This window comes from Diceros bicornis, chromosome 4 (genome assembly GCF_020826845.1).
Source record: "Diceros bicornis minor isolate mBicDic1 chromosome 4, mDicBic1.mat.cur, whole genome shotgun sequence".
NCBI lineage: Eukaryota > Metazoa > Chordata > Mammalia > Perissodactyla > Rhinocerotidae > Diceros > Diceros bicornis.
The window spans coordinates 97,856,994-97,883,743 of record NC_080743.1 but is presented as its reverse complement, the minus strand read 5'-3'; the positions used below and the strand labels follow the sequence as shown (position 1 = coordinate 97,883,743).

Genomic DNA, 26,750 nt, shown 5'->3' with positions numbered 1-26,750 from the left:
TGAGTAAGCCCCAGGGTTCGGCCCAGGCCTGACTCGGCATTTTCTAGACGTTGGTGAGAAGTAATTCAACCGCTGTGTCCATCCGTATTGTCATTTTCAGTATTTGCGATATAACACCAGAGTGGTGTTACAATTGAGAGTAAAATTGGAGTGTTCCTCACGGGAGAGCCCTGGGTTCCTTCCTCTGTGCTCAGTGCAGACCCCTGAAGGCCTCTTTTCTCCCCAACATGCTGCAAATCAGGGTTTCTGTTCAGGTGACATGTACCTGGAGTACCCTCTGTCTCACTCCATTATTTTTCATCAAGTCGTGCTGTGTCTTTTATTTTACAGTTATAATTGTTGTTAAAACTATTTTCTGCCTTACCTGTTTCTGGAACTTATAAATGCTTTGCCAGTTAACACAAGACTTGAGTGGACTGTGTGATCTCCTAGCAGATTTGTCTTTCAATTTCTGTTTTGTTTAGGTTTACATTTTGTGGTCGTGCCAACTTACAAGAGGAGCTGCTCTCCTAGGGTTAAAACATTTGCTCCAGACACTCCACAAGGTTCCCAAGCTCCGTAGAGCATTAGCAGTGATCCCAGTGGATGCTCCTGTGCCATCACATGCTACCTTCAGCTTATGAGTCGGAATAACTCTCTTTCAGAGCTCCAGACTATTTTATGGAAGTTGTCCTCCCCGGAGTCCTTACAATGTACTGTATCTTCAGTTTGTTCCAACTGAGGTGGAGGTTTTCACTGTTTAGGAAGAATTTCTTTGACCCGATATGTTCATCTTATTAGGGAATTGATGAGATCAAATACCCTTCAAAGGTGAGCACAACCAAGCACAGCAGTTCTTTTACCATCTGATCGCTGCATTGTATGTTCTCGGGGTCACGTCCACACGCATTTGCGTGCTCACCACACATGCAGTGCAGGCTGGACGTGGGAAGTGCAGGGATGGGGAACACCCAGTTCCTGCCCTCAAGAACCCCAGAGTCTCCTGGGTTGTTCAGATCATTTTTAGGCTTTTCCATGATAGGGAGAAATTTTTTTTAATATCCTGAGAAACACTTTTTTTTTTTAATTATCTAACAAACGACCTTGAGGATATTTTCATATTTAGATGAACTCCAAGGTAATGTTTTAAGGATTAGTGATGTGTTACAAACTAGTATTGACTCTGGGGTCCAGCTAATGGTGTTAACTTGAGGAGAATTATTTAACCTCAACATCTGCTCCCTCATCTTTGAAATGATGGGTTGGGGCAAGTTAACCTCTAAACTCCTTCTCATCTTTCCATTTCTAATTATAAGAGTCCGTGGTACGCTGTGCCTTATAAGGACAGGTTTAGGCAGTTGCTGTCCACATATTAGCAGTCAAATCTGTGAAATGCGGGCGTGGTAGGAATATGTGCAGACTCTCCCTTGGCGCTTTCTTCCAAGGGTTCTGTCATACATATTCCTTCATCAGCAGAGCCTCCCATTTCCTGCCTGCAGGCATCATCTGAGAATCTAATAGCATTAGTCATAACTATTTGGAGGAATAGATAACTCCACGTTATTTTATCAGAAGAGAGAGAGAAGACTAGCGCTCTAAGAAGGAAGTTGACACAAGGGAAACGTAATGCCCAGGCAGGTTGTTAAGTTTGCTGTATTACTCGTCTGTCTGTGGTCACTATTTTTGTTATAATTGGAAGACTTAATAACAGAAGACTTGACTAAAAGTGACTTTAACAATAAGAGGTTTATTAAGTCACAAGAGGTCCCAAGCAGGGTACTTGTATGTTCATTAGTTCCGTGGCCCAGCAGTGTCATTAAAGACACAAGTTCTTTTCATCTTAGTCTTTCATCCTTTGCATGTTGTCTTTGTTCTCAGGCTCCTTCTCTCAGCCTCCAGATGGCTGTCATGGTTTCAGGCAGCACGGGAAAAGGGGCAATTGGGAGAACCACTGAATCTCCTCCACGCAGTTCTTGTTACCGAGGAGAACCTTTACCAGAAGCGCCCCAGCAAACTCCTCCTAGTCCCCACTGGCCAGAGTGGGTCACATGCTGGTGCCTCTTCCAGTCTCTGCAGGGGACAGGAGTTGTCTGGCTTCACCCCTGGGGGCGGGGGAGGGTGAGGGCATTTCCCGAGTAGAGGGGCGGTGAACACCAGAGCCAGATTAGAGTTCTTCCAGCAAAGCGGAGTGGGGGGTTGGGTGGGGAAGGGTGTTAGGTGGGCACTACCTAGAGTTTGGAGTATTCTGGCATTAGGGAAAATATAAGTAAAATCTTTCTTTGTAAAGCCTAGTTTTGACTGACATTGGTTTAAAATAATTTTTGGGTTTATGCTTTATGAACAGTTGGTTTTCTAGATCCTTTTCTGGAAATGTTAATGCTGTGTATGCAAACGGCAGGTGTGTTTTAGAGAACAGTGATTGAGTGGAATGGCTATGTATTTGTCAGCAATAGTACGTGGCGATGTTTCCAGAAGACGTATGTCGTGTGCATTGTCTCAGTTAGTCCTCACAACAGCCCTAGGGGAAGTTCTTTTATCGTCCCTATTTTACGCCTGAAGAAACTGAGGCCAGTTAGGTTGAGTCACTCGCTCAAGGGCAGCAGTTAGAGGCAGAGCTGGCGTCAGACCCAGATCTATCTGGCTCTAAAGCGTGTGCTGATTCCATCCTGCCTGTCTAATTCTTGTCAGCTCCGTTCTGATCATCAGTATGAGTCTCATCTCAAAGGGAGTCAGAACACATGGCCGCGTTTCACATCTGTATTTGGCTTTAAAAACCGGTGAAATAAATACTGAGAAAGGTGTTTTGTGAACAGTCAGTGAGGCCATGGTGAGAGCAGCTGTTCTCTCTTAGAGATCCCCATGCTGGGGGGTCAGGAGGGACTCCTCTGAGGCCCGAAGGACCAGCTACAGACACTGTGGAAAGTACTTCAGGACAGACCGGAACAGCTGCTGAGTCATTAGTATGTGTTTACAGGTAGTGCTGCTCCTGGTTCTTCCATAACCCTCCCATCCCGGACCCTCTCCCCACGCCTTCACCAGTACGTTTTTATATTGGAATAAGTTTCATTCAAGTAGAATTCAGGGACATTTTTATCTCTAATTGGAACTAAAAGAATAGACCTAGGTCAAGCAATTAGTTTCCTGAAACATTTTCAGTAGTTATGGACTATTTGTGTAGTAAATAGTTGGGAAAAAAATATATCCAGAGCAATTTTTCACTTGACTATTGTAATTCTTTGTGGCAAAACCAAAAACAAAAAGCAGAAGGTAGGGAGGGTGGGTGCCAATATGTACGGTAGAAACAGCTAGGTTAATGTAGGTGGCAGTGGTGGTGGTGTTTTCATTGTTGCATACCCAAAAGTGAATGTCTTAGCAACGGCGGGTTCATTTCCAAGTTGATCTTGGTTCACTACTGGATCCTCCTGAAGTTCTGACTGGTCTCGTTTGCCCTCAAAGTCAAGGTCCTGAGGCATGTTCCACAGAGGCCCAGGGTACCTTCAGCTTCCAAATATTCCCCAGGACCAGACTTCAGAGAGCTTTCTAGATTGAGCTAGATCCGTCAGCAGATCCTAGATCTCAACTCACACCCCAGAATTCCTCTGGATCCATTACTTCATCCATCCCTCCATCCAGACCTACAGCCTGCCAAGAACTGCTCTAGGCGGTTCATTAACACAATCTCTGACTTGATGACCTTATTACACTCTGCGGGGGAAAGAGAGTGAGGACAGCGGATAGTGGAAAGCAATTTGAAGAAAGCCAAATCTATCAACAGGAAGGAATTCCTTTTATTCTTCAGTTGTCCCAATTGCTTTCAACAAATTGTTGTGTTCTCTTGCCATCAAAAACAATACTGTCTCACATGAAAGACCTTGCTGGCATTTTAACATTTACTGACTGATTCAGAGATTATTCTGTGTTCTTTTTTCTTCTTTGCTTTCTCTGTTGTTTTTCTTTTCCACTCACATTGTGTATCAGTTATCTTTGCTGTGTAACAAACCACTTCAAAACATAGTGGCTTAAAACAACCACCATTTATTTGGCTCCCGGTTCTGTGGGTTAGTTGGGTGGATCTTCTGGTCTGGGACAGTTCAGCTGATCTCTGCTGGCTCACTTGTGCATCTGCAGTTGGCTGGACAATCTGCAGTGGTCTCACTCATAGTCTTATCAATTGGCAGGCTGTTGGCCAGAGAGACAGAGCCTGTTGGCCCAGGCAACTGGGCCGTGTGTCTCTCACCAGCCGGCAGTTAGCTTGGGCTTCTTCACATGGTGGTGGTGGCTGTATGAGTCCCAAGATCAGGAAGAGAGTGGGAACTGTGAGGCCTAATGAGGTCTAGGTGTGGAACTTGTACAGCATGACGTCTGCCACATTCTCTTGGTCAAAGCAAGGCACAAGACCAGCCCAGACTCAAGGGGTGGAGAAGTGGGCTCTTACTCTTGGTGGGAAGAGCTGCAGCATTCTATTGCAAGGGAAAGAGTTTGTAGCCGTTTTTACAATCCGTCACATGGTATAAACTCCTTCCCCCGTGAATACACCCCAAAACTCCTAGTGAGTCTCCAGGAATTATGATATGAGGTTTCGTTATCTAGGAAGTTACGTAATTTAATTTCAGAATCTGTCCTGTTCTTGGAAGTGACTGTTACCAGGGATCAATGAACTTACTAGAGAACACTTGGTTGTCATTCTGTTCCTAGTAGTAGAAAATAAGTGTTTTTATTAACTTCTTTTTTTTTTCCTTTCAAGTTCGCATTTAACTTGCAGCTTTCTGAGATGAATGTAGAGGGTCTGTTTGATCCAGTATTAACAACGTGGTCTGTTATATTCCGCAGGATGGACTTACAGACCAAAGACACACCCATTGAGTCTGACTGCTTGATTCACTTGATCAGTTACCTCACTGTGTTTTAAAGTATATTTGCAGGGCCGGCCCCGTGGCTTAGTGGTTAAGTGCGCGCGCTCCGCTGCTGGCGGCCCGGGTTCAGATCCCGGGCGCGCACCGACGCACCGCTTCTCCGGCCAGGCTGAGGCTGCGTCCCACATACAGCAACTAGAAGGATGTGCAGCTATGACATACAACTATCTACTGGGGCCTTGGGGGGAAAATAAATAAATAAAATCTTTAAAAAAAAATAAAAATTAAATAAAGTATATTTGCAGAACAAGATGTTCATGACAATAATGACTAATGCGTATTGAGTGCTGTCAGACACTGCTTCGGTTATGTGTAGATACCATCTCATTTAATTCTCACAACTCTAAGAGGGGTAATACTTTATTAATGCTATTTTAGAAATGAAGAGACTGATGCTTAGGGGTTTACAGCCATGCCTGAGGCCACGTGGCTGGTGCTCACCAGTGCCGCCACCTCAAGAAGAAAGTCTCTTGAATTCAGACAGCGGATCTGCCACAGAGCAGGTGGGTCCAGCCCTCGGGGTGACTTCTAACCCCACTCCAGCTGCACCGTTGTGGAGCCTCACGGCTGGGTTTGTCCCTCCTGGCAAGTCAGGGTGCCCGAACACACCAGGAGCCCGGTTACACACTGACGGATATGGGTTGTGGGGGCTCCTAGATGGGAGTAAGATGTTTATTGTAAACCACATGCTTTGGCTACTGAGTTTGTGATTTCAAAGTTGAAAGCTTAAGCACAATATTAGGCTTCCCAAGGAGAGTGTCCCTGGATTGCGAGACAAGTTGGCTTTGGGTTGTGTTAAACTTTTCTTTTGAAACCTGGGTGGTTATGTTGTTGTTGTTTACAGTTTTAGAATTTCTAGGTTGGAAGGGACTGTAAAGGGCATGAAGTGCAACCTCCTGTGTGATGTCTGAGCCCCCAGCCTCTGCTCAGACCTCCTCTCCCAAGAGTCAGAGGCCTCGCTCTGCCCCAGGCAGCCCAACCTCCCCTTGCTCTCCTGGGGGGACCCTGACAGCACTCTTCCTGCCTGCTGAGGCTAAGAAATGATCTCTCCTACTTTAGTCCATCGAGGGTTTTTCTTTATATCTCTATAGATTGTGGCTTTTTGTTTTTTTCTTTTGAATTTCATTCTGAAACAGGAAAAGCAGTTATCTGATCTTAGATATCAAAGCAGCAGTATTTTTATTGGTTATGATAGGATCAGACTAAAAGAATTATAAGTAGGTATGTGGAAAAATATTTGAAATGTTTTAAAGTGCCTATTTATATAAAATGACTGGTTCAAATTGATTGTATCTTTGGGCAGCACTGAATATGTTGGTTTCTTACATGTATCATTCTGAAGCTTATGATTTCGGTGGGTCTCAGGTTGGTAGAAGTGCCCATCTTAGCCCTTAAGACTCTGATCCCAATTACAAGGGTTGAGGAATTCTGTGACAGATATTGAGTAATTCCTGAGAAGGAATATTATATTGTTATGGAAATTTCCAAACATATACAGAAGTAGAGAGAACAAGGTAACACATCCCCATGTACCAGCTTTAACAATTATCATCATATACCCACCTTGTTTTAAAGTCATTCCTGGACGTATTGTTCCTAAGAAGTCTTCCTGAAGACATTCAAAAGAGGAACTCTCTGCTCTGGAACCCTAACATTATCGCTTTAATTATTGCTTCCACACCTGCACCTAACGGGACCACAGCTTTTCCAAACCTCTAATTCTGCTTCTCTTCTCCAGGGCCCAGTCATATACGCGCAGTTAGACCACTCTGGCGGGCATCACAGTGACAAGATTAACAAGTCCGAGTCTGTGGTGTATGCGGACATCCGGAAGAATTAAGAGAAGACCCAGATCATATCCTAAGCAAGAAACAAATCCAAACTGGACTCTTGTGCAGAAAATGTGGCCCAGTCACGTGTGGCCTTGGAACCCTGGGCAAGGACAGCACATGTTTATTCATAGAGGGGGAAAAAGCTGTGTATAAAGGATATGGATAAATATTCTATTTAATCTTCCCGACGTGAGGAGCCAGTGTTGCATGATGAAAAGATGGGGTGATTCCACGTATATATAAATTGTCTTGCTCTTTTTGTACTTTTGTTCAGGGTCATTTACAGCTGGGAAAACTCAGAAACATTCCTATCACCATCATTTAGATGTGGTTTGCCTTAATGGAGACAGTAGCAGATCTTTTAGTATTCCTATAGACATGGCCTTTTTGTGGAAGGGCTTAACCAGTCTTAGCATTTATTGTAGCTGGAGAATGGAGATACTGTGCCGGAAGCACATCCAGGCTGGCCTGTAACCCAGTGTCAGCACCGCCTATTCGGTTGTAGTTTTTGGAAAACATCTGTTAGCTATGCCACTTGAAGACAGTTTGAGAAGTCTTTGTTGATGTTTTTCTCTCTAAAATACAGGGCTGTTTTTTGCTTTATACGTTGTGTGAACTTACTTTAATATTACACCCTTAATCATCTCAGTTTGTGGATTCATCGTAGTGAGATTTTGTTGTTAGTGCCGTCGAGTGGATCCCGATGCCCTGCCTGGGCTTTCTGCGCCATGGCAAGATTGGCACAGGAGAAACGCCAGAGGTCACTTCTTTCTCGGTGCTTTCAGATCAAGACCACATATGTAGTTGAAGTAGAACACCCCGGCCGTGCCTGAGGAGTACTGTACCATTTGGAGAGAACAGGTATTAGCTATATCCTTTGCCGAAGTCCTTCCTGCTTGCTGTAAGAGCCTCGGCCAGGTGGCGGAGAGGAGTTTCATTTCCTTCCAAGCGGGCAGAAGTGGGATCTCTAGACAGCCAGCCTGCAGGACCCCAGGGCTCTCTCTAGAGAATCTTCTTTATAAAGCATCAGTCATGCTTCCAGAGGCAGCCTCAGGCATGCTTCCACCAGAGCTTCATGGTGCCTCCACGACCTCTGAGGTTGAAGAGGGTCTGGATTTGTTAAGTTAGCAAGTAGGGCTAGTGCTTCTACTTTGGGAATCTCCTCTCTGTTCCTGTTTTTATTGTTGTTGTTTTCCACTTTTCCCTCCCATTATGTGGAATTGATAAACAATGAGATAAGGAAAAATCTAGACAATTTGGATATCCTTTCCAATAACTCATTGTCTCCCCTTGCCTTCCCCCCACCCCATCTCAAACCTGTGAGTTTTTATTTTTTACTGGGAATGAATAGCATGGTGAAGATCATTAAACACTTATTTATATTGTCATTCCCCCATTTTCTGGATTATTTTTTTTAAAGAATTTTTTTCCCTTTGAAATGGTCTGAAAGCCCACAGTTACAGGAAGAATGCTGACGAGACGGTCACAGAACGTGTTGGGTAAGCGGGAGTGCGTAAGGGTAGTGCTCGTTGGTGTTTCTCCCGTTTAGTTTGGGGGCCATTGTGAGCTGCTTCCTTTTCCTTCTCCTCCTCTGTCGTCTTGGTGAGGGAGTTTGAAGGCTGAGTTCTAAGAGAATTCAGAAAGGGAATCAAGCAGGATTTAGATTTAAAGGTGTGCGTGAGGTGGTAAAATAGAGAAAGGGCCTATGGGCTTCAAAACTAGCTCTCCACGTGTGTGGTCTTTTCTTCCCCGAGGAGCTGCTGGCTGTTGCTCCCATAACGCTCCAGCTTACAGCCTGCTTAGAGGTAAGACAGGGCGCGGGTTTTGTAGTCACACGCACACCGTCTTCTGAAGCTGGGCAGCGTCTGGTCTGTGTTCCGTGTGGGGTGGGGGAACGTGTCAGCTCGGCGTGTCTCACTCTCCCCACGCTCGCAGCCCCACACGAGTGCGGACGCAGAGTGCTTGCCCCCAGACATTTCCGCGAAGTGCCCCACTTTGCCTTGCACCCTAAAACTTTTCTGCATCTATGTTGAAAACTACAGGAGCCTTTGGAAGTCCTCTTTTATGTCTTAGGGAGGGAGGGGGGATGTTGAGATTGTCACCATTCTTCAAACTGATGCCAAGATGAGGATACTCTTGTGCGCGTCTGCCACTGCGAGAATTGTACCAAGACCGCTTTTAAGGTAGAAAAGACACAAACTGTCGAGTGACCAAGTGTGTACATTTATATCTGTAATGTTCCCTTACAGTCATTTTTCTATCGAGAAAAGGGGCATTTTCCTTTTTCTCCTTTCTCAACAGGTCCTATGAATAAACTATACATTCCAGATACCTCCTGATAGCAAGAGTCCAAATTCCTCCCTCGGGGTGAGGACCGAGGACCCTATGTTTGTGAAGCTGCCCCCTGGAGCTGCAGCCCAGCCCTCCCTCTAATGACACCTCTAGGCGCCCCCCTTCCCCATGCCGCCTCCTTCCTGTGCGACCGCATGGCCTCCACACCCAACCAGACAGCTCAGACTCTGTCCCACTGGGCATTCTGGAGGAGAATCGCCCCCTCCTCACCATCCTCCTCCCCGGGCAAGGGCAGTCAGCTCCCAGAGACCCGTCCAGGGTCTGTGACAGGCTCGTCTAAAGAAGCTGCTCACACTGGGGTCAAGCGCCTCAAGGTCGGGGCTGCTTCCTAACCTCTACACGCAGCCTCCTGTGGATCTTTCGGCCCTTTCCCGTGTCCCAGCATTCCCGTCCCTGGCCACAGGTGACAACAGTAGGGTTGCTTCCAAATGGCAGAGCTGCCCTTTCCGTGTCTTATTATTGCAACCTCTTAAAATTACACGTGGTTTTCGTAAGGGAGCACCTAAAAGGGATTACTTAGAGATTAAAATTCCAAATCATGTGTAGTTTTTCAATGGAAATGTATCCAGCTAAGGAAAAACCATCAAGTTCATTACTATTTTTTGTTTTTTTCACTCGTTGTACTTTCGTGAATATTTTAATACATCTTTTTCAATTACTGAATTGTGTTGTGTGCTCAATTTTAATCAAGTAGAAAAGGAGATAAAAGCCTTTTCATTCGTCCACTGCAGCCACACCGGCCTCTTGTTCTTCAGGAACACTGAGCACGTGCTGCGTCAGGCCTCTGCTCCGCCTTCTCTCTGCCCAGACACGCCTTCTGCACGTATCTGTGCGGTTTGCTCCCTCACTTCCTCTAAGTCTCTGTTCAGAAGTCACCTTGTCAGACCGTTGTCGATATACCAAGGAGCAACGTCACCCCCACCCCTGGCAGCCCCTAACCCCCTTAATCCTGCTCTGTTTTCTCCCGCTCTCAAACTCTGTGCGTGTCTCTTTTCCCCAGGGGAACGTAGGCTCCCAGAGGCCAGGACTCTGCTGTTGTGGTCACTGCTCCGTCCTTGGTGCGAAGAACACTACCTGGCTCTTAGCAGGTGCTCAGCACATGTTGACTGGATGATGATGGATGGCTTTATCCGCTCCACAAACCTGTGTTGAGAACCGTCGTGTGCCAGGCACTGTGAGCACAGGGAACCGAATGAACAAGACAGAGCTCCACAAGGAGCCTGCCATGGCGTGGGGGTGACCGAAGGTGACATAATAGTAATGAGTAATAGCTGCTGAATACTCGTGTGTGCCAGGCACTGTGCATTTCTTACTCTCTATAGCACTATGAGTTAGCCCGTGTTTAGAAGATGATGTCAGGCTTAGGGGTGTATGACTTGCCCAAGGTCACTCAGCTAATGAGGCCCAGAGAGGCGGGGCTGGGGCTGGCGCTGTTTGATCCAAAGCCTGTCCTGAACCACTGCACCCTGTGGCCTCTCTCGCCACACACAGCCTAACCTCGTCCTTACTCAGATAAACGTGCTGGGTGCCTGAACTGCAGTTTTCTCCCTGTGCCTGAGGAGCTGGGTGGGGGTGAAGTGAAGGGCGTGGGTGTGTAGGTGGGAGATACGCAGATGCCCAGGGGCCTTCACTGCAGTTTGGAAGACAATATGGTGACAATCTGTTGAGAGCTGTGTCACAAATAACGTCTTACTAATATAGCACTGAATTGTCCAGAGATTTATTAATGTTATGAGTTACCGTGGATTAATGACGAGCTCCTGGCCTGCATAACTTGATGCTTCCTTGAGTGGGAGAGAAAGAGTTAGAGCTGCAGGGTCGCCTGGGGGAGTGACTCTCACAGGAACCGCATCCATCACGTGTGATGTGGCAGAAAGAACAGAGACACCCGGCACACATGGGCAGCAATCTTGGAATCTATGGGTTCTCTCATCTCTGCGGTTCCTCCCAATTTAGAACTAAGTGTTGGGGAGTTTCCTCCTGCTGGGGCCCTGGTTTCCAAGCTGCACAGGGAACGTGCCAATCAAACACATACTCGTCATTTCTGAGCGCGCCTTCAGCCCCAAGTGAGCTGGACTCAAAGTACTTAAGAGGAAACCTCGGATACTCTCTGACCCCCTTAAAGCCACAGGCTCCCTTCTGACCCCTCTGGGGGATTCCAGTGCTAACTGGCTTTAGGAACCAGTGGCTTTCAATCCTCCCAACTGGCTGCAGAAGTTGAGGGAGCATTTGCAGAGGAGGAGAGAGGCATTTGTAGCGCTAGTAGAGCCGGTGTTGGGAACCGACCAACTGCTTTTATGGGAGGTTCCACACTCACACGTTTTTCCTGTATATTCAAGATTTTTCATTATGAAGAATTTCAAACATGCGCAAAAGAAGAGAGAAGAGTAAAATCAACCTCCACATATCCATCCTCAATAATGACTGCTCCATCTCTTTTTTCTTTTTCCTCTTTTCTGAATTATTTTAAAACAAATCTCAAAATCACGTCAGTTCACTCCTACATTCTTTGGTGTGCATCTTTAAAAAATATGGGCATTTTCTTGCATAACCATAATGTCCTGTCACATTTAATGGAAACATTTTAAAACACCTATTTAAACAAGTAATTCCTTGATTTCGTCCAATACCCAGTTCATACTCAAATTTCTCCTTGTCTCAAAAGTGGCATTTTACAGATAATTTCTTCAAATCAGAATCCAAACATGGTTCCAGTAAAGATGTCTTGCCTGTTTTAAAAACAAAAAAGCGGCCTACTGGGTAAGTTCAGCGTGATCCGATTCGATGGCCTTGTTTGGTTCCCAGGCACGGACCTACACCTCTCTGTTAGCGGCCATGCTGTGCTGGTGGCCCACATACTAAAAATAGAGGAAGTCTGGCATGGATGTTAGCTCAGGGCAAATCTTCCTCAGCAAACAAAAACAGTTTGCTTTCTTCCCTTAGAATTGTGTCAGAGAAGCTTTCATGTGAATGCAGAAAGAACTAGGCCATTGGTTAATAACACCTACAGGGCCTTCTCTTGTATAGGTGTTTCATATTTTAAACCATTTCTGAATTTCTGGACATTCAGGTTGTTTCCAGTTGTCTTCTTTCTGTCCATCACAAGTGGTGTTGTAATTGTCATTTGTCCTTGTGAACTAACAAAGAAACAGAAACACCAAATACCAACCATTTGCAGCCACAGAAAAGCAGCACAAGATGAGACAAGTCCTCCTGGTCCCTTGGAAATGGGGTCCAATGTCTGAGGGTGATGACGATGGCCATCAAGCTCCCTTCCCCTCCTCACGTCCTTCCTACGGCCATCAGGGGCTGGCAAGAGTGCCGCTGCTCTCAAGTCTGACTGAGTCTTGGGTTAAGAAAAACAACGGGAGGAGGAAGGCAGGAGGAAACTCCAGCACCTACTGGAGACCTGGCTGTGTTTACAAGGAAGGAAATGCAAACCTTTCAAGCTCTGAGTCCCAGGGGAGCTGCTGCTTCCCGCTTCCCTTTCTTCCTGCAAACAGGATGTTCAACTATTGTCTCTTCTTGGCTCAGGGTGTGGACTTGATTGTCCATCCATTCCTTCACTGGGGGCTTTGTGGAGCCTGCCTTTAGGGTTCCAGAATATAAGCAATGGCTGGGATTTTTTTTAACCTCCTACATCTGGGAAGAGGAAGTCTGGCAGGTTGTCCAGCATTTGCTTTCGAGCCCTGCCCTCCAGTGCTGTGTGGCTGACACATTTGTGGTTACTCTGCCCTTTGGGGCATTAAGTAATTTCAGTCATCTGTACCCGAATTGCTGCTCTGCTGTGGGAGAGGGCACAAAGCAAAGCTACGGGCAGCTCCCCCAAGGCCTGAGGTTCCCTTCCCCGACCAGGACTCCAAGGACACTGCGTTTTGAATCTAGATCACATTCTTGGTTCTCTCTCTGGCTTTGAATAGAGTTATTTTTTTAATTACAGAGTTTCTTTTAACTAGATAAAAGACACGTCAACTTGAAGTTTATTTTGGTGGGAATCTCTCAGAGTGTACAGTAGACCTGTGGGTATGGGGAGCGGGTTTGCAAACCCTGTCCTTGCTCTGGCTGGCCCAGCAGAACCCCAGATGCTTTGTTCATAATGTGTCTGATGGTCCTGTCTGAGTGAGAGCCCCGGTCTTTCTTACACAAGCCGTTCCTGCAGGAGGTTGCTCTGGCACAGGGCGAAATGTTTGTGAAAATCTCGCTCGAGGATGTTGGTCCCAAAGAACGTAAAACATCTGTGGACACGGGATCTGGCAGCCAGCAAGTGTTGCGCTGCTGTGTCCCTTTGCTGAGGAGGCTGAGCTGAGCTCTGGGTCAAAGGATATGAAACAGCCTCGCATCGTCGGGAAGGAGCTCCCACTGTGGAGGGTGCGGCGTGAGGCCCTCGGACACAGGACACCTCAGGACATGCCAGGCCCTCGGAGAGGACGCCGAGCTAATGACTCAATGTTGGCTCATTGAGGTTGAGCAAGAGAGAAGAAAGCCCCAGGGAGAGAAGTGAAGTAAACTGAGGGGGAGAGCTGGCACTTGGCTGGAGATCACTGGCCTCCTTCTGTGTTCTCTAAAAAATACTGTAAGGGACAGGGAAAGACTGGGTTCCTATTGTAAATCTTCTGTTGATTTCAGTTCATTTCCAGCTTTTAGATTATGACTCTTCCAGGGCCACCCTTATGCCCCCTCCTCCCCGTCAGCAGGCAGGCATTAAAGTCACTGCAAAATGCAATCCCTTCCTGGGGAGGCAAAGGGCTGCTGTGACGGGACGGAAAAACCGACGCATGACCTATGCGTTGGGCTAACATCAGCTCCGTTATGAAGCAGTCATCTGGCGTCCTGGAATCACATTAGCTGGAGAGGTACGTGTCGATAAGTGTTTAGCCCATCTAGCCTGACACATTTGCTCTTATGCAGTAATAACTCGCCTCTGCTCCAAGCTGGTCTTATTCTCTGCTGTAGGAATGTCCCAGTTCCACCATCAGTGTTTGGGCATTTTAAGGTTAGCAGTCATTGTGCTGTCTTATATGGGAGTCACTGGCCACGTGCAGCCATTTAAATTTAAATTAAATTAAGTAAAAGTTAAAATTCAGATCCTCCGCCTCACTGACTACTTTTCAAATGCTCAGTAGCTACATGCAGCTTATGGCTACCATATTGGACAGTGCAGAGATAGGACATTTCCTTCATTACAGAAAGTTCTGCTGGACAGTGCTGGTGTAGTCCATGCAGGAGTTGGCAGCCTTTTGCATAGCTGTGCCAGGTTACACACACACATGCTCACAGAATCTCCCCACATCTCTTTTTTCTCTTGCTATGAAGGTGTGGTGGGTGGGGATGGGGGTACATCTCACGGTGGTGGCCCCTGGTGACTGCTGCTTTCTAGTGGGGAGGTAGCATACACTCCTTCACTCACTCACTCACCGTATTTCTTGCCTGTTATGTCCCACACACTGCAAAATGCTAGGATGCAACTGTGAACAAGGCAGAGCATGCTGAGGGCCTTCTAATGCTCGACCCAATGCCAAGTGCTGGGATACAAAGACAAGGGAGACAGAACCCCTGCACTTGACGAGCTCAGAGAGGAGACAGCCCCCCCAACAAACAGCACCGGGCAGTCAGGTGAGAGCAACTCTACCGAGGAAGGATGGACAGACAGACAACCCCAACCCACAGCAGTCGGGGAGAAGGTGCTTTAGGGCAGGAGCATTTGAAAGCAGGTTGGGAGAAACCCAAAGACGTAAAAACCATTCCAGTTGGAGGGAGCAGCCCCAAAAGTTCAAGGTGGGTAAGAGTGAGGCTGATGTGATCAGAGAGTTGGATTTGGCAGGAATCCAGGCCTTGACAGCCTTAGATTTCAGGCTAAGAAGTTGGGGTGTCGTCCTGAAGAGAAATAGGATTTTAAGTAGAAGAGTAACAGGGAGATTTGCATTTTAGCAAGCTTACCCTGCCAACTGGTGGAGGAAAGAGATCTGAAATCGAGAGACCAATTAATTACGTGGCTGTCGCAGAGCTCAGTCAGAGATGAAGGACCTGGATTTTCAGCAGCAGTGGGAGTGAAGATCATACGAGGGACCTGAGAGGTACTCAGAAGAGTGTTAAAGGGTGTTGGCAGAATATAATAACTGGCTGGGGGGTGAAAGAGAAGAATCACGATGAGCAGTGCCCGGTACCGTTAACACGGATGGGGAAATGCGTCATCAGTAGGTGACCCTGGGGGAGGTGGGGTTGACAGGCTGGGGTTGGGGTTGGGGAGAGTGAATATAGCAGCCCATTTAGCAAGTAGTGGGAACCAGGTAGTGCTTGACTCGTCTCAGTCCTTACTGTTTTTTCCTGGGCTTTTCTCTATGTGCTTGTTACTTATGAGCATCCTCCTTGAAAAGCCAGTCTCTGATTTCAGTATGTTCTACTTCCTCCAACATCTTTCAAATCAGTGTCCTCCTCTCTCTGTCCACTGCCCCTTCTTCATTGCAGGCCACCCTAATTCCAAGCTTGCAGCAGCAACGTCTCGCAGCCTTCATCCTGGCCCGCCGTGCTTCCAATCTATTTTCCACAAAGGCGGTGGTCTTTCTAAAACAGAAGTGCGGTCCATGCGCTTCCTCAGTCAAGTCATTCAGTGACTCCCATTGTTCTTTACTACGTTCCTTAATTCACAAACACTTTCTGAGCACTTACTAGGCATGCTGCTGGAGACAGAGAATGGGGACAGAGCGTCTGCCCCTAGGAGTACACAGACTTGTGAGGAGAGTTCAAAGGCTCATGTTAAAAGAAAGAGTATGGATCATCTCTTCTCCATTCCTCTCTGTTCCTGAAGCCTTCGTGGATTATCTGCCGTCTCCTAAAAACAATTCTAGCCTGAATCTACTTTCTCAAGTGATGTTGCTGAGAACCTTATGCTGGAAGCTTCCCGTAGGGAGGGGAGCTGCTGTGGAAGCTGAAGTAGTTCTGAGAGCTCAGGGCCAGGCTGTGGGTCTGAAGACAGAAGCTTGGAGAGCTTGACCAGAAACTGTTCCTTGGGCCACGGCTATGGCGAAGAGCCAGTGCTGCCATCTGCCGGCCAGAGGGAAGATGCACCCACGCCCGTCCTGTTTGTAGGAGGCGGAGTCACGGGCAGCCCCATGGGGAGGGAAGGGACCTTGTCACCACATGTTTAGTTTAGACACGAGGAAACTGGTGAGAAGGTCACATAACCGGTTTATGGCGTAGTCGGGGCCAGAAACCAAGTTCAGGGTTCTATGTAATGCTTGATGCGCACTCCTCTGGATTCAGACACGTGGAGGGTAAAATCTTTACATTGCAGTCCAGCCTTTTCCTACCTCTTCCTCTGTCCTCCCTTTTATCAGTCCTTGGGGATTACGTCACTGCACTTCCAATAACAACCCGCCCCCTCCCTGTCCACCTCCTCCAGCCTTGCCCAGTCTTTGCTTTGGCTTGGTCAGAAGCCAATAAAATAGTCAAAGAAATTTTTGAACTTTTGGAGGACTGAGGATTGTGGGCATGCCCCACCCCCCAGCTTCTCACTGAGGATTTCATCTCCTGGGGTGCCCAGGAAGGGGGGTGCTGGGGATAGGGAGGGGGATGGAACTTCACTTCCAGGACAGTGCGGCCTGTGCAGAGCAGATCCCCAGATGCCTGGCTTGCATCTCCTGTAAACTCCATGTCCAACACCTCTTTTCTGTAGGACAAGCATTGCTCACACTTGTGTCCTTGTGCATACCCACTCTCTCTTTTACGCCCACCCGTCTTCACCCCCACACTTGCCCTCCACCCACTCCAGGAAGGACAGTGTAAGCAAAATGACTTTGTTTCAGAGGCAGTTCAGCTAAGTCTTCTGAGATGTCTGGGTCTTGTATGTGCTACTCTCTCCACCACCTCTGTTTGCCGTGTACACGCCTCCATTATAATTACAGTGGAATGGGCTAAGTCAGGTTTACCTGTGTTTCTGTTTCCTCTACTGGATTGACGAGCTTGTTGAGGTCAAGGATTGTGTCTTTTACATCTTTGTATCTCAATCGGCAGTACTTAATCTGTGCCTGGTACATGGTGACTAGTCAAAAAATGTTAGTTGGATGAGTCAATAAGTGCATGAATAAGATGAATGATAGACAAAACAATGCAGGCAACTGGACAGCAAGGAATTTTTATGTAGTACCATGGGGCAAGTGTGCAACTTCCAGAATGACAACTTTGAAGGGAATGACACTTATATGAAGTTTCATATTTGATGTGTCTATTTTTAAAATCAGTCATCTGTCTAACACTAAATTTTTACTTGTATGGCACCTTGTGATTTTAGGTGCTTTTTCACCTTCATTATCTTATTTGGTACTCACAAGCATACACTGGAATAGGGAGGTCAGGTGATGAGCCCACAGGAATTAAGTTTGCCTGTGTAGAGCTCCGACTTCCAAGCCTGCTGTTCCTGCCCCCATGCAGGCTCCCGGGCCTCTGTACTAGACTAACCTCCTTTGCAGAACTCAATTATGTTACCAGGAGGAAAAGTACACAGCTTTGCCCTTCGCAGAAGGACAATGAAATACTGACCTCTTAAAGGAACGCCTGTTTGGGGCGCTGCCTCTGGAAATCACTAGGAGAACTCGAGGTGTGCGTTAGGGTAGGACGCATCGACGCCCTTTAGAGGAACCCCCTTCCAGGATCGGAAGGTGATTGGAACCAACAGGTGGAAGTCCTGGGGTGCCTGCTTGAGGGGGCCCCCTGGGTCCACGAAATGAGCCAACACGAGGGAGCTGCAGCAATGCAGAGAGGGGCTGAATCTCCACATAGTCCACTTGCTATTTCTTTCTTAAATATAAAAATGTATAAACTCTTAGCATGCAAAAGATATCCATATCAAAATTACTAATATTGCAGTTTTTGAAAATTTACTTCTGCAGATATTTGACGCATGTGGTGAGAGGGGCCTTAGGAGCTGCAGACAGGCACTACAAAAATCTGTCTTGTCAAATCTTGCCCTACAGACTGTGACGAGAATTTGCTATTTGTGATACCGCACTACATACAAAACATTGAGCAACTGGACATTTAAAAATAAGCATTTTCAGTTTAATAGATTAACTGGAAATGTATCTGTCACAACATGTACCATTTTGATATAATATTTTTCCATATGATACAATTTTGCATGGGCTGAAATAAACGGGTCAAGCTAAAACAACAAGAAAGGCAAAGGCAATTTGCGAAAAGCTGGAGAAAGTAAAGCAGGACACTGCCGACCCCGTGTGACCCTCGAGAAGCAGAAGAAACCAACACGTCTGGTTCTGTGTCTGGAGCAGAAGAGAGGACGTAGGAACCTGGAGGTGCTGGCTACAGAGAAGGGCAATAAAGGATCATCACGAGAGAATGAGTCTCACTAGAACCTTTATTCTCTTCCACTAAATGTTAGAAAGGATTGTCCAGGACCTTAACTCTCATCAGGAATTTGTTTTTCTGAATATCCTGCATGGTTACCTCGCCTGATACAATTTTCTCCCACGATGGGAGACTCGAGACTGTTTGAAGCCATTGATCTTCCGTGAACTCAGAGCTTGAGTGCCACCATTCCTGAGAGGAGGGAAAGAGGACAGAGAATTAACCAGAAATCTCTGATTGTGTGATCAAGACTGGTCCGAAACAGAAATGGTCAAATGTCCTTGAGCTTTTAAAACTGTGTACCCAGAGACAAATACTGAATTTTGCTGCCCAAACTAGGGTGCGGACACATGACTCTTTAAGTAAACACGTGGACGCCTACGTCCGTTCACTTATTCGGCAAATACTGAGCACAAGGTGCTGTGCTAGACACCAAGTGTGGTTTTGCCTCCTGAGCGTTCACATTCTCGAGGGGAGGAAAGCCGTGCACACGAATGTAAGAGAGTGGAAAGTGGTGAGGGCAGAGATCTTGCTACGGGGGATGTGGAGGAGGGGGCCATCCCATGAGAACTGAGGGGAAGAGGAGGTGCACACGCCTGAACGAGGGACTTGTCACTCGTGTCAGTAAGAGTCCAGAAAGGCCTGTGATGGACTTGTGCGCCTGGTGAAACCTGACCAGGCAGTAGGCTCCTGGGGCTTCCCCAGGAGCGTGAGCCTCCCCCACCCCAGCTCGCTAGCCAAGGGTACATACGTTGCTCATGTTGAGCCAGCACTTCTCCAGCACGTTCCCCTGTGTGTCAGAGAGCTGTAAGGCCGTGCGCAGGAAGAGGTCACAGTTCTGCCCGTCTCCCATTAGTAAGCAGACATAGGCCATCAGGTGGTAGAGCCTCGGGTAGAAGACGGGGCCAGTGGTATTTTGAGCCACCAGATTCTCCAAGTTCTAAAGGAAAAACAGCGTATCAGAATCAGAAAGGGGTCTGTGATGGCAAAGTGTTTTCCTCCACAGATGATTTGGGAATATTTCAAGGATGTGAGCAATCAAGTGAAACAGTACGTTACAGAGACGTACATAGGAAGTGGGGGAGATAAGGTGGCAGATGCCAGGTGGAGGAGGCCTGGTGGTCTACTCAGACCACGACTGTGGTATGGGTGGGCTCATGAACCCTTCTCTGCAACCACTTTGAAAAAAACAGTTTCTTTTGATTACCAAAGCAATATAAGTTAATTGTTCAAAATTTAGGGAAAAAATGAAAAGGGCAAAAAAAAGTAAGACTCACCCATAACCCTAGTACCCAGAAAGAAATACTTTTAACATTTGGGTACATGCTTTCCCACTTCTCTATTTCTCTGTTGCTCACTGACACACACACACACGTGCTCACATCCCCCGCAACTGGATCAGGCTAATCACACAGGAGGGGAATATTGTTTTTCTCATTTAGCATCCCGTTATGAACATTTTCTGGTAACATAATTCTTTTACTTCAGGGCTCACACATTCCAGTGCTGACAGGAGCCAGCAGGTAACATAAATAAGCAGGCTGGATGTAGCATAAGGAGCAGGGGGATTATGTCCTATGGGAGAAGGTGTGCCCCATCTAAGTGTCACCCCTGGTCAATTCCAGCCAATAGCTGCCCTTTAGGAACGTGGGCCTAGAGTCACTAGGCCCACCCATACCACAGATACTCCAATTTTTAAAAGAAGAGTCAGAAATTCAGACTTTGTTATGTGAAATATCCCAATATTTAAACGTAGCATTTCTAACTTAACCGTCTTCTTTTCGAAGGGCATGTAGTTTCTATTTTCTCCTAGTTTTTTTAATACTATAAACCTGAGATCAACACATTTATAGATAAATTTTTGTTTGCCATCTGATTATTTCTTTAGGATAATTCCCAGGAGGAGAGTTAAATGATGTGCATGTTTTAAAGATATTTATGCATTTTGTCAGAACGCTCTAGAAAGTTCATGAGAGCCCTTCAGAGTACGAGTGCGTCTTCTCTCGTGTCTGCTAATTGTCAACAAAATGATGTTTTATTGCATTTACTTCACTATTATAGAAATGAATTAAAACATTTTTTCCTGACTAACCTGTTACATGTCTTTTTAGTGCATCAATTATTTATTCAAGAAATTAAACCTCTACTGTGTACAAGGTATTGTTCTGTGTACTGTGGGACATACAGAGTTTGATGCTGATTCATCTGTGTCCTTGTATTCTTTCTACTTCCTATCCCCCACCCCCTCCCATCCCCAGGCTTCCCACCTCACCTCCTTCTCGAACTCAGGTAAATTACAAACTCCTTGAGTGCAGAGAGAGTGCTTCTTTGTTGCAATCCCAGTAGCACCTGTTGTATTTTTCACCTGACTGTCTTTGCGATAGGTGAATTTTATCACTTTACAACTCATTAAATAAAGACGTGCTTTCTTTTAATCACTTGCTAACTTATCTATCTGGATTTTCATACATCAACTTGGCCAAAAGTGTGGTACACCTTTATGAGTACTCAATCAACATTTAAAAGTGATAATGACAGCCAACTTACTTGTCATATGTAATATGCCCAGTATTTGAAAGGAAAAACAGAATGTTGGAATAAATTAAATCACGTGTAATGTGGGCAAAAATCTATTTTTTCTGAACAACATGGAGTCAAGCATGTCTGAAATCCCTCATAAGTTATTTTCTTAAGTAAAGACATTTACTCTATCAAATTACATGAAACAAATTACATAATACACAAAAATTACATAAATTATACGTAATACATAATTACACGAGACAAAAGAATGCTTTTTTATAACCAAGCAGTTCCCACATCCTGAGTGAGAGCCAGTAGAACGCTGTATGAATCAGGAATATAAACGTGTTCCATGTCAAAGGGTGCACGCCGAGCAGTGATGACAAAGAGCTTCTGTGTCTTTGGAGGCAGTGGTTTAGTGAGCTGTGTCAGCAGACTGCAGGAAGAGATCCTGAGGCTGTGCGTGGTGTGAGTGGTAGTGAGGGGGCTCCCGCTGGGCAAATCTAAGACTTTCTCTTCTACACTGCAGGAGTGAGAAAGATCGACCTCACGATGGTGTCCAGAGGATAAATGAGCTACTATACTTCACTGGTCCCAAGATGCCTTGTTTTGAAACATTTTAACATCTCTGAAATAGGGATGTGCCTTAAAGTCATCAGCATCTGGATTCTGGCAACAACCTGAAGGAATTTGGAAGCAGATTCTTCCCTAGCTCGGCCGACACCTGGAGTTTAGCTTCATAAGACCCTAAGCCGGGAACCCAGTCAACCCCATCCAGACTTCTGACCCGCCAAACTGTGAGATAAGAAGCGGGTGTTGTCTAAGCTGTTAAGCTGGTGGCAACTGGGGACACAGCAATAGAAAACTAACACACCTGCGCTCAGCTTTCAGGAGAACCAGGCAAGCAAGTGTCAAGCTGCTGGCAGAGGTTCAGCCCTGCCTTCTTGGAGGGGGCTCGCCCACAGAGGCCGTCAGCTCTGGGAGGCAGGCACCAGGGCGAATATGCTCACTCGTAGCGCAGCGCCTAGTACCTGGTGCGTACTCCATATATCGCTGAATATTTACCCTTTCTGTGTGCAAAGATTTATCCAGTAAGATGTCTATTACAGCCATAGCAGTAAAATACTACAGAAAAGTTCTATCCAAGAATAGTTTGGCAATGTAATCTAATAGTATATCTGTACAATAAAATACTATGCTTCCTTTTAACTAGTGGTGTGGAAAACAGTTTAATGACAGGAAATTGTATTTTATTTAATGCAAGTTTAAAAAATGGAAATGCATGCACACACATAGAAAAAACTTGAAAGGTGATGTCTCAATATGTAAAAAGTGGTTCTCAGGGCTGGCCCAGTGGCATAGCGGTTAAGTTCTCGCACTCCACTTTGGCAGCCTGGCATCCATGGGTTCAGATCCTGGGCACGGACCTACACAACACTCATCAAGCCATGCTGTGGTTGCATCCCACATACGAAAAATAGAGGAAGACTGGCATAGATGTTAGCTCAGGGCCAATCTTCCTCACACACACACACAAAAAGTGGTTCTCTCTGAGTAGTACGTTTATGGGCAATTTATATTTTCTTCTAATTTGGGGAAGGGGTTGCCTTCACAAACTTGTACTATAAACATGTATACATTCTGTAATCAGAGAAAATAATTATCACAGGAGGTATGTAGAAATCCATTTAAGGCGTGATTTATCCCGGAAGCCAGAGGATGAGCCTCACCTTGAGTAGCTCAACTCCACTGTCTTGAGCATTCTCAGATTGCTCTTCAATTTGCTTTTGAAGATAGAGAACTTGCCCCTCCGTGTATCTACTGATCCCTTCACAGTAAAGAGCCGTCGGGGTTCTTCTTGGCACTAGATTTTTAGCTCTCTTAGAAAATATGTGAAACTTGTCCCATTCCTGAAGTCTGGCATACCTGCACCACCACAGAAGAAAAAGAAAAATCAGTATCGCCCTGGGAATGGGCTGATTTTCTGAAATACTCTCTCTGGAGTAGCTCCCAGTACCCGGGCCTCTGGAAGCCTGCCGCCTGCCTACCCAGAGGAAATTATATGATGTGGAACAAGGACAGAATAGAATTTTTTGATGGTTTGAGATGAACAGAATCCTTGGGAACACTTGGGCCATATTAGCCACCATTTATTTAACTCTGGGGACTCTTTAAAAGTGAGATAGATGAGACACTTGGAGCTGTAAACTCTATGGCTGGAAGAAATTGCTCCAGTCCCAAAGAGAGGTGGCCTAGGCCCATCCTACTCAAAGTGCGGGCCACAGATTGCATCATCAGTGCACCTGAGTGCTCCTTAGACCTGCAAGCTCTCTGGTCCCCCTAGATCTCCTGAATCAGACAGACTCTGGGGATGGGGCCAGCAATCTCTAAGTTAAGCCCTCCAGGTGATTGCTGTGCCCACTCAAGTGTGAGGTGCCTTGGCCTAGGCCAGTGCTGTTGAAAGAACTCTCCAGGTGAGACAGGGTAGGATAAGAAATTAGGATGATTTTTGGCCTTTAGATTCCTTGAACTTTAACTCGCATGGGCAAGTTAATTTGACTTTGAACTTTCATTTCTTTGGACTTTAACTGGCAAGGGTAATTAATTTTCAGATTTTAATTTCTCCCAAGGATTGCTATAATAAGAGTTCTATTCAAATTTGGAACTGCTCTAGTTTGTGGCACTTTATATGGGAATGTCTTCAGATTGTCATTTAATCTCGTCATAAAATCTCTGAATATTGGACAACACAGTTGCATATATACTTTGAAATGGGAAGTAGAATAAGAAGTGACTTTCAGTCTTGGAAGTAATTTAATTAATATTCAGGAGGCTTACTGTTGATCCACTTCCTTGAAGGTAAGGCCATAGTTGAGGCTTACTGAGTAAAAACCTAATGGGTTAAAGGGATTAAGCCTTAGGCTTCATGTGTGAATGGGGTCCAGGGGAATCCTTCCTCCTGGGTCCTGAAGTTTCCTTCCCTGTGAGAAAGCTCCGGTCTCTTTCCCTGCCTCACTCACTCCTCCGTGATAAGCAGTGACTTAGCGGGTTGGGACTTCGGGAGAGGAATTAGGCAAGTGCAGCTCAGTCTCCGCCCCTCTGCTTCATCTGGAGAGCCAGTGAGGCCCACGGGGAACACAGTACTGCTCTTCTCGCTGCCGTGCGGTGGAAAGAGGCCTGCCTCGACGGGGAGACCCGACCCGCAGTTTTCCAGAACTGCCTGCTGCTGAGCGGGTAAGTCTAATCCTGGGGTCCAACACTAGGAAGGCCACTTGCCTGCAGATACAAGCCACATCCTCCAACACCAGCTCTCTCAACAATGTTTTCCGATATGATCAGATTCTGGGGTGGGGGTGGGCCAGTGGTGCTATTTATTAGTCTCCCTCAAACCCCAAGACTCCTCAGAAGCAAGTCCTCCTTTCTTTTTCATCTCGAGTACCACGGGATATGTACGTATTAAATGCTTGTGGCATTGAATACAGTTGAGGCAGCGTCACTCTCCGGCCTTGGTCGAGGGGGATGAACTAGGGGACCCCTAAGGTGTCTTTCAGTATAAATCCCCTCTGACGCCTTCCATCTGCCACAAGTATAAATTATAAACACTTTTACTTTCTTTCCTGTTTTTTTAAATCTCATAGAACTCTTATTCACAATTCAACATTGTCAAATTTGGGAATGCAGTGATAGTAATACATCGTTACCAGACAGCAATACACGAATAAAGTCCCAGGAGGATTCCACTTTGGAACTGGAGGACTCTGTGGTCTTCATTTTGGTGTATGAATTCCAAACATTCCTCAAATGTCCTATAAACAAAGCCTACAAAAGAGAGGGACAGGAGAACGTTGCTGGTGGTGGTGGGGGGTGGTCATCTTGCTGGCCTGGTAGCTTCCAGGAGAATCTCCCACTGTGGGGAGAGGCCTCAGTCTCTGATCACTTTATGATCCAAAGGGCCCTGTACTGCAACAAACACGTGACTGCACTGCCCTGTATCTGCTGAGTCCCAGCTTTTTTGGAAGTTTACGCATATATGATACAATTCCACAAACTTGACTGGGCAGGTGTGGGGTTTAAACCAGCCCTGCCTGCCAGAGCCCTGCTGGAGTCTGCCTTAGTGCAGTCTGCGACTTCTCCATCTTCCCGCCCATGCTTCCCTCGTTGGCAGCAATACCAGCGACCCCTTTCAAAACATGTGTTGGGAAAAGAACGCCCAGGTTGCCCCTCCGGTTTAGTATGGACACTGACGGCTGCCTCCTTGGTGTAACCTGAAGGTTATTAGGAAATAGCTTGTTTTCCAAATCACCAGCAGCTACCAATGCCTAGAACCCTTACCATTAGCAGCCTGATCCTTCATTCTAAAGCATGAAGCTCTAAGAATATCTTGCTAGAAATTAGATCCCCTGATAAAAGGCACATAGTAAGACACCGTCAGTCACTACCACTTGTGTGTAAATTGATCGGACACTTTAACTGGCAGCTTTATACCCCACAGGTTCCTCCAGGCTAAATTCTCCTCCTTGGTGGTCCCTTATAATCCTTGCCCCTTCTAGATGGTTCCTCAGCTCATAACACCAGGCTCTCTCCTTCCCTGCCCCCTGCGCCTCTCCAGCCAGAAACCTAGCGGTCTCAAAGCCCCAGCCCTGAGAGCTGCCACACCACACCAACACAGTGCCACGCCCCAATTTCTTATAAGTTCCAAAGCCACACTTACCTGAATACAGCATGATGTCCAGGCAGACAAAATAGAAAAAGGCCTTGCTGAAGATGTGCTCTTCTGCTGTAGAGAGATCCCACAGCGACCTCAGCACCTGGATCAATTGCTTGTGTCTGCGGAAAAGGGAAGGTGGTGGGACTGAAAAGCGGCGGGGAGGAGAGGACGAAGTTCAGTCCTGGTCTGTTCTCGGTCCTCCAGGTAATCCAGGAGCAAATGTGACCCTCGACAGCCTTCAGACCCATCCCGAATCTCAAACTGGCTCTTTGTTCCAACTGTTCTCTCGCGGACCTCAGTATCAGGGTGACCGGAGTCAGGCCAAGTCGTCCAGGGCCTCTGGCCCTGGTTGCTGTTCTCAGAGCCTTTGCCTTCCCTGTGAGACTGGTCCCTTTCCCGCCACCTAGCAGTGCTGGAGGCCTGATTCCCACAGTGGAGACGACTGTCGGAGTCTCCTCCGGACACTGGCCAGAGCAACCAGATTAGAGATGATGCATGTGAAAGAATTCCGCGCAAGGAGCAGTGGTATCCAAAGGATAATCAGTTATGTCATCTCACTGTAAAGCCTGCTGCCTTCCCTACCCTACGGCCAGGGTACAGTGAGCTCAGAACACGCAATTACTATGGCTTCCTCCCCCTACTCTTGGAAAACGCTTTAAGATAAATACCTGGTTTTCAGGAAGAGACATTTACTGAGCCAGCAGAGGACTATATAGTGTTCGTTGGGATTCCGGAGCAGCGCCCGCATCTTGTGGGCTCGAGAGCCTGGGAAGAAAACAATTCCAGTATATTTCTGGGTGTTACTTCCATCTGCATATCCCTTCTTGCCCAGCCAGCCCTTACCTAAGTCATAGGCCAAGTCCAAGTGACCCATTATGAGCTTGATGTAGCCCAGTGTATCGGCCACATATGTCACGATTTCAACGCCCTCGCCTTTCAGGGGGAGGTTGAAGATCTGCTCCATGGCCATGACTTCGTACTTGAACCACACGCCCTGGTAGCCAGCCAGCTGGTGGTGCAGCGAATAGTCCAGGTAGGCCTTAATGATCTGAAATGGCAGCAGTGGAGGAGAGAAGGGGCAAG

At 46.6% G+C, this 26,750-nt stretch overlaps 2 protein-coding genes across 4 annotated transcripts in view; one reads left to right on the top strand and one right to left on the bottom strand.

Annotated features, from left to right (window-relative positions):
* MPZL1 (myelin protein zero like 1) overlaps positions 1-9,739 on the top strand; it is a 63,063-nt gene extending 53,324 nt beyond the window's left edge. For 2 of the 3 annotated variants that reach the window (XM_058540141.1, XM_058540140.1), the window contains one exon: positions 6,631-9,739. In XM_058540141.1, the coding sequence (XP_058396124.1) occupies positions 6,631-6,655 (25 nt within the window). In that variant the 3' untranslated portion in view covers positions 6,656-9,739. Of the gene's footprint in view, positions 1-5,270; positions 5,396-6,630 lie in introns of all 3 variants that reach the window. The other variant, XR_009219875.1, reaches the window with a different exon arrangement.
* Positions 9,740-18,466: 8,727 nt separating this feature from the next.
* ADCY10 (adenylate cyclase 10) overlaps positions 18,467-26,750 on the bottom strand; it is a 70,667-nt gene continuing 62,383 nt past the window's right edge. Inside the window, exons 26-32 of the mRNA XM_058540139.1 lie at positions 26,511-26,715; positions 26,336-26,432; positions 25,671-25,786; positions 24,661-24,778; positions 22,690-22,885; positions 19,188-19,376; positions 18,467-18,628 (exon numbers count right to left, since the gene is read on the bottom strand). Of these exons, the coding sequence (XP_058396122.1) occupies positions 18,467-18,628; positions 19,188-19,376; positions 22,690-22,885; positions 24,661-24,778; positions 25,671-25,786; positions 26,336-26,432; positions 26,511-26,715 (1,083 nt within the window). The remainder of the gene's footprint in view (positions 18,629-19,187; positions 19,377-22,689; positions 22,886-24,660; positions 24,779-25,670; positions 25,787-26,335; positions 26,433-26,510; positions 26,716-26,750) is intronic.